This window comes from Ixodes scapularis, unplaced genomic scaffold, assembly GCF_016920785.2.
Source record: "Ixodes scapularis isolate PalLabHiFi unplaced genomic scaffold, ASM1692078v2 PGA_scaffold11__112_contigs__length_91849675, whole genome shotgun sequence".
NCBI classification, from domain to species: Eukaryota; Metazoa; Arthropoda; class Arachnida; order Ixodida; family Ixodidae; genus Ixodes; species Ixodes scapularis.
In genome coordinates this window covers 32,395,754-32,408,335 of record NW_024609837.1, presented here as the reverse complement: position 1 = coordinate 32,408,335, position 12,582 = coordinate 32,395,754, and the positions used below count along the sequence as shown (strand labels likewise).

The 12,582-nt window shown below is 43.5% G+C and overlaps 1 protein-coding gene across 1 annotated transcript in view; it reads left to right on the top strand.

Annotated features, from left to right (window-relative positions):
• The first annotated feature begins 3,479 nt into the window (after positions 1-3,479).
• LOC8043489 (Down syndrome cell adhesion molecule homolog) overlaps positions 3,480-12,582 on the top strand; it is a 235,181-nt gene continuing 226,078 nt past the window's right edge. Inside the window, exon 1 of the mRNA XM_029973141.4 lies at positions 3,480-4,228. Within this exon, the coding sequence (XP_029829001.3) occupies positions 4,084-4,228 (145 nt within the window). The 5' untranslated portion in view covers positions 3,480-4,083. The remainder of the gene's footprint in view (positions 4,229-12,582) is intronic.

Below are 12,582 nucleotides of genomic sequence, written 5' to 3'. Positions count from 1 at the left end.
ATTGCATCCATTCAGGGGAGTGAAGCAGCGACTGCTAGGAAAGGAAAACTCGGTTGAAGAAACACGTGCCGCACATCCAGACAAGGGGTCAAGTGTACGCGGAGAAGAGTCGATACATCTACGACGACCCCGGGTCGAACCAACGGAACACGGCTATTGGCGCCCTTCGTCACGTCCAGCGCAATCTATGAACAACCTTGGCGTGGAGGTGCGCATTCGCGAGATACGTGGCAGGGAGACCTCGGGCTGAGTAGGCCTTTATTTACCGCCCTGCCGACAAACTACCGGATGAAAGAATGGCAGCGCAGTACAGTGTGTTATGACCCCAAACGAATATTTGTTTGTTTGGAAGATTGCACGTTTTTGTGTATTATTAGGGGTCTTTGTTTAGCTGATTAAAAACTTCTCACTGCTTCGGTTTCTCTTCCCTCTACTTTTTTTTATACAAAAACAAAAGTTTCAGGTATGTTGGATGTTTAGACACCAGAAAGTTCGTCTGTCTGGAAATGGCACTTGGGATTTTCGTTGTGAATGTGCAATACAGCTAGTGCACGTTGGCGGGAGCGAGGCAAGATGTGACGGCCGGAGAACAAGCCGCGCCATTCAATCACGAAGAAAGGAACGCATGTCTAGTGTAATGGTGCAAAATATATAAACCGCGGAAAATTTAATAGACCTATTGCTATATTACCCAAGCATTAATGAGAATGCAGGGATCGGTGTTCCACGCGCCGCACCTGCTGGCGTCAGCAGTAATAACTTATCTAAAGCAAATACCAAAATCAAATGGCATCTTGCACGCACGTTCATCAACCTCTTATTTCGGTTATTTACTTCGAATATTTTGAACGGGGAAGGCTTATGCGTGTGGCGCGTGGAACACCAATCCCTGCATTCTCCTTGATGCTTGGGTAATTTAGCAATAGGTCTATTCCGGCGGCCTTCTTCAAACCCAATTTTTTTTAAACAAAAGTAATTTCTTTTGTGTTAATCACTTTCTATATTTGTTTTCTTTTTTGATATCTACACAAGGCAGAGCATTTATTTGTTATTTTTATCTTATCGCTGGAGGAGGGTACAATGAAGCATAACAAATGTATAATAATAAAAGGCCTAAGGGGCTAGCGAAACTACTGCGATGCCTTCGAAGCGTCCATTTTTTTTTTTTTTTTTTTTTTTGGTGGGATGGTGCCGTTTTTGTTTACTTTCTTTCGCGAGACCTTTATGTTGTACTACCCGTTCATGTTTTGTTTTAACAACTCACGGAGAAACAAAACCGGCGATTTCAATTTGAACCACCGGATTTTAGAAAGATCTGACACATTCACGATCCGACAACAAAACGGGAAAAAAACAATGCGAAGAAGAAGTGTTTACGACAAGCAACCCGGTTATTTCAGACGGAACTTTTGTCGCGCAAGTGCGCATCATCCCAAGTATGGATCCTCCCAGGCGATTATAGATGGCCGCGTCGGCGCAAATCTGCTGCCCGCTCCCTAAGTCTCGAAATAACGGGGTGCCGCTGTGATTGTCAGCACTTATTTGGACGTATTCCCAAAGTGACACCGAAATTATTCTAGCGAGTCACAGGGGAAAATATACAAGTTAATATCAAAGTAGAACTCATTCATCATTTTTCTTTTTCATACGCTATCTCGTCGGCGGCACAGTGCAACGTGGAGAAGACGGGCAAAGCGCCAATGATTGTTGACTGTCGTGAATATTTTTTGCTTCTGTACGATGTCATTTTGAACAGGTAGCGCTACGATTCCCGATACATTCCTGAGTTTTTATAAGCACCCAATATGTGGGTGTTATCAGGGCCCGGTCATTGTACTAAACGTAAAATTGCTTGCACGAGCGTTCGAGGCCCTTAACCTGAGCACGTATGCAGCCTAGTTTTTTTGTTGCTGCTCTAGTGACGTTTTGTCACTCATGGCTTATTTAAATGCTTATTGAGTCGCCTTAGAGAGGATACAAACTAGAGTGGCACTCAAGTTATACTAACTGAATATCGGGCAGCAGGGGACACTGGAGAAGTGAGACATAAATTCAAGAAGACAGAAACGTAATTAATTTGGATGAAATCTTGAAACTGGAAGCCGATCATACTTCTATACTTGGGAAACGCTTGCCGAATTTATTGTAAATAGTGCTGTTACAAACGGTAGCGGGGGTATCACGGCTGAATGTGGCTTATGGGAGTGAAATAATCGTGCGCCAGTTGTATGGGCACTGATAAGATAAGAAGGGGAGGAAGTAGATACATTTTTTTCAGCTACAGCTGAAGTTTTTTAAACCCCGACAACGATTCAACCTTCTTCTGCACGTCAAGCAGACGGGCGCAGGCAAAGCATGGCGGAATGCATGGAGCGCGTGTTGGAGGCCGGACGTTTAAAATACACACGCTGCCGTTTTTATTTTCGCACTGAATCTATAGTCTCCTTGAGCTCGCTAACAACCTATTTGTCGGTGATGATCTGGGTTTACGTTCACTGACTTTTTTTTTTTAATTTTGGATTTTACGGTACAAAATATGTTGCGAACAATTGACGAATTTTGCCCGAGGTCGTTCGGTTTGGACGCAACATCAAAACAGAAGTTGTTGCACTGCGAGCAAAGCTAACTTGCCCCCAAGCAGAAAAGGAAAAGAAAATAGAAGCAAAAGACTAACAATTTTTGCAGTCTTCACATCAGACGATTTAGTCAATCGAATCCGGCTGGCTAATAAATCGATGAATCCTTTTAACTGGGGGCTCTTTTATATATTTAAGCGAAGACTCCCTGGAGCACGTGAACTTCTCAAAATATAAACAAAGCAGAGGGCGTTAAATTCATAATGGTTAATTTCTGAAGCAGTTATTTCGTGAACATGAATTTCCAAAGAAAATTGCCCGTTTCTTCCTTTTCGGTTTCGAATTTTGCAGTCTACTAGAAATTAACGTATCACATCATTTAAATTGACAAGCTTATTTTTAATGTTTAATATGTCAAACCACGTTGAGAAAAACTAGAATGCTATCACCATGCTCATAAGAAAAAAAAAGGGATAATGTTTTTTTTTAGTTTGTTGAGCAATGTTTATAACTTCTTTTCTTCTCTTGCTTTTTGAAATCACAAATACTTGCTTCCGTTTCATCAAACTCCAAACCTATATCCAAACCAAGCAACCAAATCGCATGCCTCAAAAAGCCAGTATCTCAGGGAAGGTATTTTCGCCTGATCTGGAAATGTCGCATGAAGCAAAATAAGGCCATGTATACCATGGCCCTACTTCGAGTTTGACTACCATAAGTACGGCTAAGGATAGCCAGCGGTTAGCGCTGACAGAAAAAGCCTTGCCTAGCTTCGCCTGCTCGGTCCTCGCGGATGATTCCGCCGGGAACATGACGTCGCCTACTACGTCACACGTGACGTAACGTTCCCCTCCTCTCCAGAACCGCGATACGGGGCGCCGCCTCGCGCACGTTCGACGCAACATCGATCGCAGTTTGGGGACGAGGAGGCAAAGGAAGGGACTTGCGCGGTCGTCGGTGGCCGAAAAGCCGCCCGTTGACGTTCATCTCTCGTGCACGGCCAGTGAACGGATCGCGGAGGACGAACGAGCGAGGGGGCAAAAGGATGCGGCGCACGAGACTCTCCGCCTGCTCCGAAAGCATCGAGGACCGCTCCTACTTTCGGAGTTATTCGCGGCCGACCGGCGTGCTCGCCCGTGCCTTGCGCATTCGAAAAATTTCGCTGACTCACGTTGCCCCGTCGGATTTCTCGAGCAAATTCTCAGCAAGAACAACTGACCATCATCAAGAAACAGCAGCCTTCGATGAGAACGCATTCGATCTTGATGTCTCCCAGTAAAAACTCCGCACCTGGATAAGTCACCGCCTCACGCTGGTGACATACGACCCCTGTGTGATTGTGACAGAGCCATCGACTTGCTTAGTACAGTGCTTGTGTTTGGGTGTGTAGAATCGGTGTGTGACTATCGTGGCCGGTGTTGGAGTTCCGGCGCCTCGTCGTTGTGACGGTGTGTTTGTGGTGTTCTTTCGTGAACGGCGCGTCAGCGCGACATGTTTGGATAAGACGATGCCTGGGCGGCCCATCCTTCGGCGGCTTTTGCTGTGTTTCCTGGTCGGGTTTGAAGTGAGGCGGGTCCAGGCGACAGCAACGCAGAGCGCGCCACAATCGACGGTGGCCGCCACGGCAGCGTCTCTACCACTGCTTAGCACAGGTAGGCGGCGCGTGAGAGCATTTTGGTATTGAAGGCTGCGGCGAATATTCCAGACTTTTACCTTCTTTTAAGGCTGGCGGCCACAACTGAGTACGTTTTTGTTGGACGGGTGCTCGCCAAGAGCTCCCACAACGTTGCCGCATCGTGCATTCCACTCCTTAAAAACTGCTGTTTTTGGTGGAGGATAGTTGCGCGACCGGGCTAAGCACGCGAAGTCCAGAGGCAGCCAATGCTGCGAGCTAATAAAACCAGTCAAGCAGCGTCAAAAGCAGATGTCTCTGCGTCTCTTTTGTATGTGATTGGTTAAGCGATGATAGAACACGTATGTAAACATGAGGAAACACCTTGAAGGTGCGCTTTTGAAGCTGTCAAATTGATCCCATCAGCTCAATGTGTCGGCTGCGTCTGGGGTTAACGTGAAATGATGTATAGTACCCCTGCTTTATTCATTCCTTCTTTTCCGCCCTGCCGGCGTTGATATAGGGGTGTGTCCAAAAGTGGTTGACGGTAATACCACGCAATCCAAACACTGCATCTTCAATGACAAAAACAGACAGAAAAAAAGTATAACTGTTTGCTTCATCCTATAGGAGCAGAGTATTGCGATCCCATTTAGATTCTTTGAGTATTGCAGGAAGCAACCCTTGTTCTTGTAGGAGAGGCAGCGGCGTGCGGAGAGTGACTTCGGACAACGTTGGCAATTGGTGCGCCGGTGGCAATCCGCTACCTATGAAGTACGAGCGTAAGCGTGCAGCAAGCGCTTTGAAGTATTTCGAGCGTGTAAACGCGTCTCCGCCAATAAAAAACTTAACAGCAAAAGCAAAAAAAAAGAAAAAAAAAAGAAGCGATACTCATATTTTGGCATTTATTTACTCTAGCCAAACGAACGAGTGGATATAATACGGCTGGACCCATTTAATCAGGCGGCGGCTTCCGCCACCTAGACAAAGCATGCAATGTAATGGACGCCATCCTGCAGCGCCAATAGCGAGACCTTTTTATTGATAACTACAATCCTAGATAAACTAGTTAAAAAAGCAACGTCGAAAAAAAAAAACGACAGCGTCGATTTTGAAAATGAACCAACAAACTTCTGGTAACGCGGCTGGTGCTCTTTTTGCTTTGAGGTTGAACCGTGTCGCCATCATGCGGTCGAAATTGTAAGCATCCAGTAGTGTGCCTGCTGCGGTGCCGGCCTCTGCGGACGAACGTTGTGAAGCATGAATATCGACGACGAATGCCCGGTTTTACATCAGCTTCACTAATTATGTTAATAAAATTCTCTTCCAACTTTTCATTGTTACGCAAGTGTGAAGATGGAGCAAAGCGAGAAATACCAAGTCGGATGCTACCAAAATGTTGTAAATAAATAAATAATTTGTGCGAGAATAATGATCGAACTTTACTTTATGCGCAAATTGTTTATGTAAATATTAATGGTATTCAGATCCGGGATTCGATTAATAAGTTAGCATACTTCGTCACTCTTTAATATAAAAAAACATTGATTACTTCGTTAACTCTATTTGATAGTGAATAAACAACAGCAGTAACGAAATCTTTCGGCAATTTGGATTTTTATATATTCTCATAAAACGGGATTGTCACGTGATTGCTTCTTCGCGCATATCCTAAATAACCATAAACTCTTTCCAGACTATTCCTCATTATTGTTTATCTATTTTTTTATATTTCGTGTCATCACCTTTATTTACAATATCCCTTTTCTCGGTTGTCGGAAGCCCATGATTGCAAGTACCACTGAAAGTTTAGGAGAAAAAGACTGTCCAATTCCTGTAGCTTTCACCTCGCTATGCACTCGCTTGCGTCTTGTGAGTTGAGTTTCAATCGAACGTCAATATACAGTAATATACCAATTTATTGCAAAATAGATTTCTTTTTATGGTAAAATGTAAGAAAAAGTACCATGTCTTAAGTTTTAGAACTCACCTGAGAAAGCAAAGCATTTTAATTTGAAGAATGGGAATGCACGGAAGCGGAAGAAAGGAATATGGAATTTTCAATTTTATGTTTGATTAGAATCCATCTTGTAGAGTACGAAATATTAACTCCTGCTTAGATTAAAACCTTTCCCTTCTGTCCCTTTTCATCCCCTCCCCATAGGTTCTCTAACGTGGAATTCGTTTATCAATAACGGGATTCTCGGTTTCTTCGCTGGTAAAGACGAGTATCTCAGATTCTTGCAGTTTTTTTTTTTTTTTCGGACGTTAGTGCACGTCGTAGAGAGAAAATTTTGCCGTGAAATATGATTTCATCCGACCAAACGCTTACATTCCCCCTTTGTTTATATAATTCCTTTTGTAGGTATGCTTTGCAAAGGAGGACTTGTGCTTCCGGGCAATGAGCTTTTTAAAGCTCATAAATATAAGCGTACAAATTTCAGGTGAAATTCCTTTATGTCAGATTCCGCTGAATGCCTGTGAACAACTTTGGGTGAAGTCATGGGTTTCGAGGAAGTCAAGAGAAGGAGTCTGGGTTGCTTGCGTGTTGACCCGCCAAACCTGGGTAGCACACATCTTACCCTGAGAAGACCCTGGATGCACACTGTATCTCGATGCGCTTGGAACACCTTCCATCAGTTAGTCATCCTTTCAATCAGTTGAGACAAAGCTAAGTATGAAGAGGTTCGTGCTCCAGGGCGTGAAAAGCCCTAGTGGCATTAATGGTGGACGTATCTTTGGGACTGAGACTGTGGGACCGTTGGGACTTGATATCACTCGTCCATAACATTGGCGCTGAAACAGCAAAAACACACAGTAAGAGAGAAGATACTGACTGGAAGGCACTGAGGTTACTTTGGAAAGTTGTATATATAAATTTTTTGCGCGCTCCAGAGTATAGTGGATCGACTGCTCACTTTAACAAAATAGCAACTAAAATAGAGATGAGGAAGCTAGTGAGACACGTCGGGGAGCTTTCTTTTACATCTATAACCACAATATATACAGTTGAAGCACGTAACTGGGCTATGTTGGCTACTAGTCAGAACATAATTCCATCAAACAATCTGCTAGATTTTGTTCATCTAAATCGGAGACGAGGTTTTATGACTTCTCGTAAGAAAGAAAGAACGAGCGTATACTACTTTGATTGCTGTTCAAGGTGTGCTAGCTTACATGTACCCCATAGCTTGGCCTTTATTTCAGAAGTTAGTTGACGCAAGTATAGACAAGTAGGCAAGAGATGAACCACATTATATGTTAGACCTGCGGCTTTACTAAAAAATAAAACCGCAGTCAAAATAATTAATAGGTTAAAAAAAGAAAAGGCACCATATTATCAGCAAATAAAAGCAAGGAAAATAGAAAGGTACAATGTATAAAAATTGTTCAATTAAATTTTACAACCATGAGTATATGAGCCACATCAATGGGTTGACTTATTGCGAGCCTGCAGATTTGGTTTTAGATTGGCATAAATATGTGGTAAACTTATCTATTTTTTTTTGTCTTATTAGCTAGCGGAGGCAACCTAGGTATACAACTAAAGATAATAAATAAATAAAAAAAGTTGTAACTATTCTATCATTGTTGTCATTAACAAACGGATTTGACGAGGTTGAGGTAAAACCAGATGTATGTAGACTATTCATGTAATATTTACGATTTAAAGTCACTCTGTAGACACAAATTAAGAGGTTCGTAAAGCAAGCTTTACTGACAAGGATTGCTTCTTGTCGCTAAAAAGTTGATTTTCTTTTTGTCGGTGAAAAATATGGCTGTTCTTCAGGTTATACTCCAACTGACCATAGGCTCGAGCTCTACCAACACCACCCGACAATTAGTACAATCGAGCTGTGCTAAACTTGCAAGGTAACGGTATTTTTTAAATATTTTATGCCGTTGCTATCTTCAATTTACCCAACACATCTCAAAGAATGGGCCGTGATATTGATGTTACTTTGTATTTGTGTGCGTGTGGTGCCAGTAGCCTCTGTCACCGTTCGCAGCTAAGATAAAAAAAAAAAAATCAATTCCGAAGTACGTACCAACTCGCCCAAGCCTCAACTTTAGCATAAAAAAACACCTCCGCATTAACCCCCCCCCCCCCCGGCCCCCCCCCGCCCCCCCCCCCCCCCCCCCGACAAAAAGAAAACTGGCCAGCCTATTTTCTACACAAGGCGCGCTCTGCGCGCAGTACGGCACCATGAACCATCAATTCCAGGAGCTTAGAAAGCTGTAGCGGCACATCCACATTTTTCGCATTTTCCGGGAATCTATCAATTCTACGCGAATGCAACCATATTTTTGGTTATTTCTTTACTACAGAAAACAAGAAAATGGGATAGTAAACGGGAGAAAAGGTCGTGCCCCGATTAGGCTTAGGTCTCTTCCGTAAAACAAGACACGAGAGAGAGAGAGAAAATAGCCGAGGGTAAGGTTTTGTTTCAACCCCGCCGGCCGGAATGTTCGGTGAGATCAATCACGTCAGGCGGCCCCCTACAAGCATAGGCCCTAGCGGCAACTTTTACCTTCCGGTTTATTTTAGTTTTTATTTGCAGTTATCTAGAAGAGAAATATGCGCCGTCTCTTACCGTATAATCATTTCCCGCCGAAGCATAGATAAATCAAATAGCAATAACAAAACGGCAGTTCTTGTGGAATATAAAAAAAAAGACAATAGGTCTTTTAATTTGTTCAATGTGAGAAATTACCTTTCTTTCATCTTTTTCTTTCGTGCACTTTACTGTTTCCCTGCATCTGGGACGAATAACACTTGTTTGGAAGAAGGGGAATTTCGTTGGCTTTTGCGTCGTCCGGGATTATACACGCTAACCTCCAGAACCGCTTGTTAAAATGAACGCAAAGACGCTCCCCTCCAGAACCACGAGGCACTCAATAATTCACGAGGTCTGCAATTTCTTTCTCTATTTTTTTCATCTAGCACTTATAGTACATACTGTCTAGCACATTGCTTTGGCCATTTATCTCGCGTTGGTGAACATTTTTCTGGTGAGCGTTTCAACGCCGCCCACGGAGACATGTTATGGTTTACTGCTTGGCTTCCAGAAGATCATTTTTTCTCACGCGGGAATATACGGTGTAGTAGACCTACATCGCACTTTTCTCAAAACCTCAATATAAAGGGGAAAAAAAACGTCACTTAATAGTCGCATCTTTCGGTGGTCTTCGGGCTATTTCGGGTCATCACTGAGGTGAAATAAGTATACCCAGCAAGCTTGAACGTAAAAAAAAAGAAAAACAAATGCAAAATATGAATGAATGACACAAAAGGAAATGTACAGCAGTCATCGCTTTATGTTACTCTGTAGCTCTCCGACTTTTTGTTGTGAACTATGTATTGAACGTTTAGGCACAAGACATTAAAAGAAAATGAAAACAACAAATATTTCGTATTATCTAGCCCGTTTAGTAGCCTGTTCCGGTCGGTCGGCCAGTTCGATGAATCGTTCACTTTTCAAAACGCCCCACAGCCTGTGTATAATTATATATATATATATATATATATATATATATATATATATATATATATATATATATATATATATATGGTTATTATATATATATATATATGTATATATGGTTTCGACGAGCGAGATGTTCGCCTCTAGCAGTCAGCATTGCGGTAGCTCCGGGATATCGCTTAACTGCCGTTTTGTGGTTCGTTGTGAGCAATACGTTGGTCCTCCCAGTGAACCCCGAACTTTCGCCGAACTCTGACTCCACTCGGCTGTCCCCGGGCTTTTCTGGAATGTGCCGCGGGAGGGCAAGGAATGGCTTCGTGTAAAAGATGGTCAGCTCGGCCGTGCGCCCGTGCTTCGATCTTAAAGGGGCGGTGCAACGACATTCAATTGGAATGTTTTTCACTTTACACGAGCTTACTGGCACTAGTGGGACTCAAGGATACTCGCACGCAACGCCATTGACCAAGAAACTCCTTTGTTGCGCTGTAATGTCGAGGACAAAACCGAGTGTTTTCATTCAATCTCTGCTTCGCGAAACCTGATGACGTAGCTGGGCGGTTGCAGTACCGCCCAGTGACGATATTTGAATGCTGCTCATAGATTGGACCCGAGCATGGCGTGGACACTCGATTTGGGCTCGTTATAATTACTAGCTCGAGACGAATTCGGGTAGTGTCCTGTGTCCAATCGCTACGATGACGACAACAGCCGAACCATAACAATGTCTGGAACTCAGCGCGTGTCCTGTGCCTTGCCAACCCCAGCGCATGGCTATGATCAACATTGGCGGCATATAATCGACTCCAGATCACGCGGCCGCTTGTTCTTGCTGCGAGTTGAGGGGGTGAACTCTGCTCGTTTTTCTTTATTTTTTTTTTTTGCGACTTCGATTGTGTGTGGTGAAAAATTAACACGTGTTTCATATGTCATTAACGTCATGGATCCGTTCTAAGCAATATTTGCGCAAAATACGAAAATCTTTGCATCGCCCCTTTAACTCCCAAGTAAAAATTTAGTGACAGTTCCAATGCACGTCAAATCTTCTTGGGGTTAAACTTGCGGACGCTCCCGTGAGGCCGAAGAAACGTCTGTAACGCGCAGTCTAATAGCTCGAACAATAACAATTCAACGGAAACAATTAGCGCATAAAAATATTCTATGTAATTTTATTTATAAAAAGCAATCTTTTTTTTTTTTTTTTTGTAGTACGTTGAGCATCTTTTTCGGGGAAGTGAGAAACAACCTGCGATATTATCAATTTTCTTGCTGAATTTAGCGGAAAAATAGACTCGGTGCGTAGTTAACGTGCCTTTGTATGTCCCTTTAAATTTACCGCGGAAAACGATTGACGTATGAATACCGTGCAGTCAAATTTTCCGCTAAATGTAGCAAGGAAACTATATTGATGTATAAATCAAGTAACATTAGGTAACTCGGCATCAATTTCTGCTCTGAATTTGGCGGGAAAGCTTAATTAGTCTTAAGGCCACACTACGTAAGATCACTTTGACGTTAAATTCCTGATAAAGTTAGAGGGGAAAATGAACGAGCTAACTAACGGACCTGCACAATTTTGGTATTGGTGGTTTCGCTAAAAAAAATTTTTGCGCTTTAAAAAAATATTGCTTTGTTCATTTCGCCCCTACAAAAAAGCTCATGCGCGACGTGATGGAAATGCTTTAAGACTAGAGACATCGTCTCACACTGTGGTCTGGCTATTACGTTAAGGGGCGCGTTGAAGCACTACTACCTACGTGAGTTTGTAAAGGCCAGCACATTTGGCACACCTTGTAAAATTCAAACTCTAAACGTACCAGCTGTAATTGGGCGCGCGTATGTCGTTTTCAGATAAGTTTTATGTTTAACCCTTTTAGCGTTCTACCCAGAAAGGGTGAAAGCTTCAATATAAAGCAGAAACGGCGGCCGTGCCGTTCGTATGTCCAGCTGGGGAGGAGATGAAACTGTCGTGCCTCCAACGCTAAGCTTCAGATGTGGGGAAAGCAAACCGTATTTTCTTGTTTCTTCTTGATTCGAGAAATTGAAGATGACGATTTGTAGGGCCACTCTTCGTGCGACTAAAGCACTGGTCAGAGCGAAGCACTCGTGCCCAGACCGTGGTGCGAGGTTCAGTTTGTTTATTGTGCCGTGTTAGTAAACCCCGTGCTGTGGGGACAACAAGCTCGATAAAGCGCCCTGTATTGAGGAGGAGATCGAACAGCCACGCCTGTAACGGTACGCTTCAGCAGTGGGGACAACAACCCACATTTTCTTGCTTGTTTTTGATGCGACAAACCCACGATTCCAAGGCCACTCCTCGTGCGACTGAAGCACTGGTCAGAGCGAAGCGTACGTGCCCATAACGTGCTAGGCGAGGTTAAATTTCTTTGTTATGCTGTGTTAGTAAACACTGGGCTGCGGGGACAACAAACTCGATAAAGCGCCCCTTATAGTTCAATCTCCTGCCCAATAGTTCGATCTCCTGCCCAATACATCATTTCAATATTTGCAAGTGCTCAGCCCAGCTTGCGATTTCCGCATCCCAGCACGTCCATGTTCGTCACTTCGGAAAGCGAGAAAATCACGCGCCATACGCACGCTGAAAATGAAACCGGTCAGGAGCCCTTTTTTGTTTGAACGGTCTATTCTAGTCTGTTTCGTTGTCTGCTCAGTGGTTTGCAAGCTGGCTCCCCGGTGGCTTGCTGAACGCAAACGAGCTCAGAATGACATACTAGAGGAAGGCGATGAGCAGGATGATCGCGATAAGCAATGATTTGAACCATATATATGAACGGTGTGGACACGGGAGAAAGCTCGCAAACCAGTGTGCGGATGAATATCTGGTTAGGACATAAAAAATGGAGGGCTGCCGTTCTTAAAGAATTTTTAATATTTCGCCACCTCTTAGTTG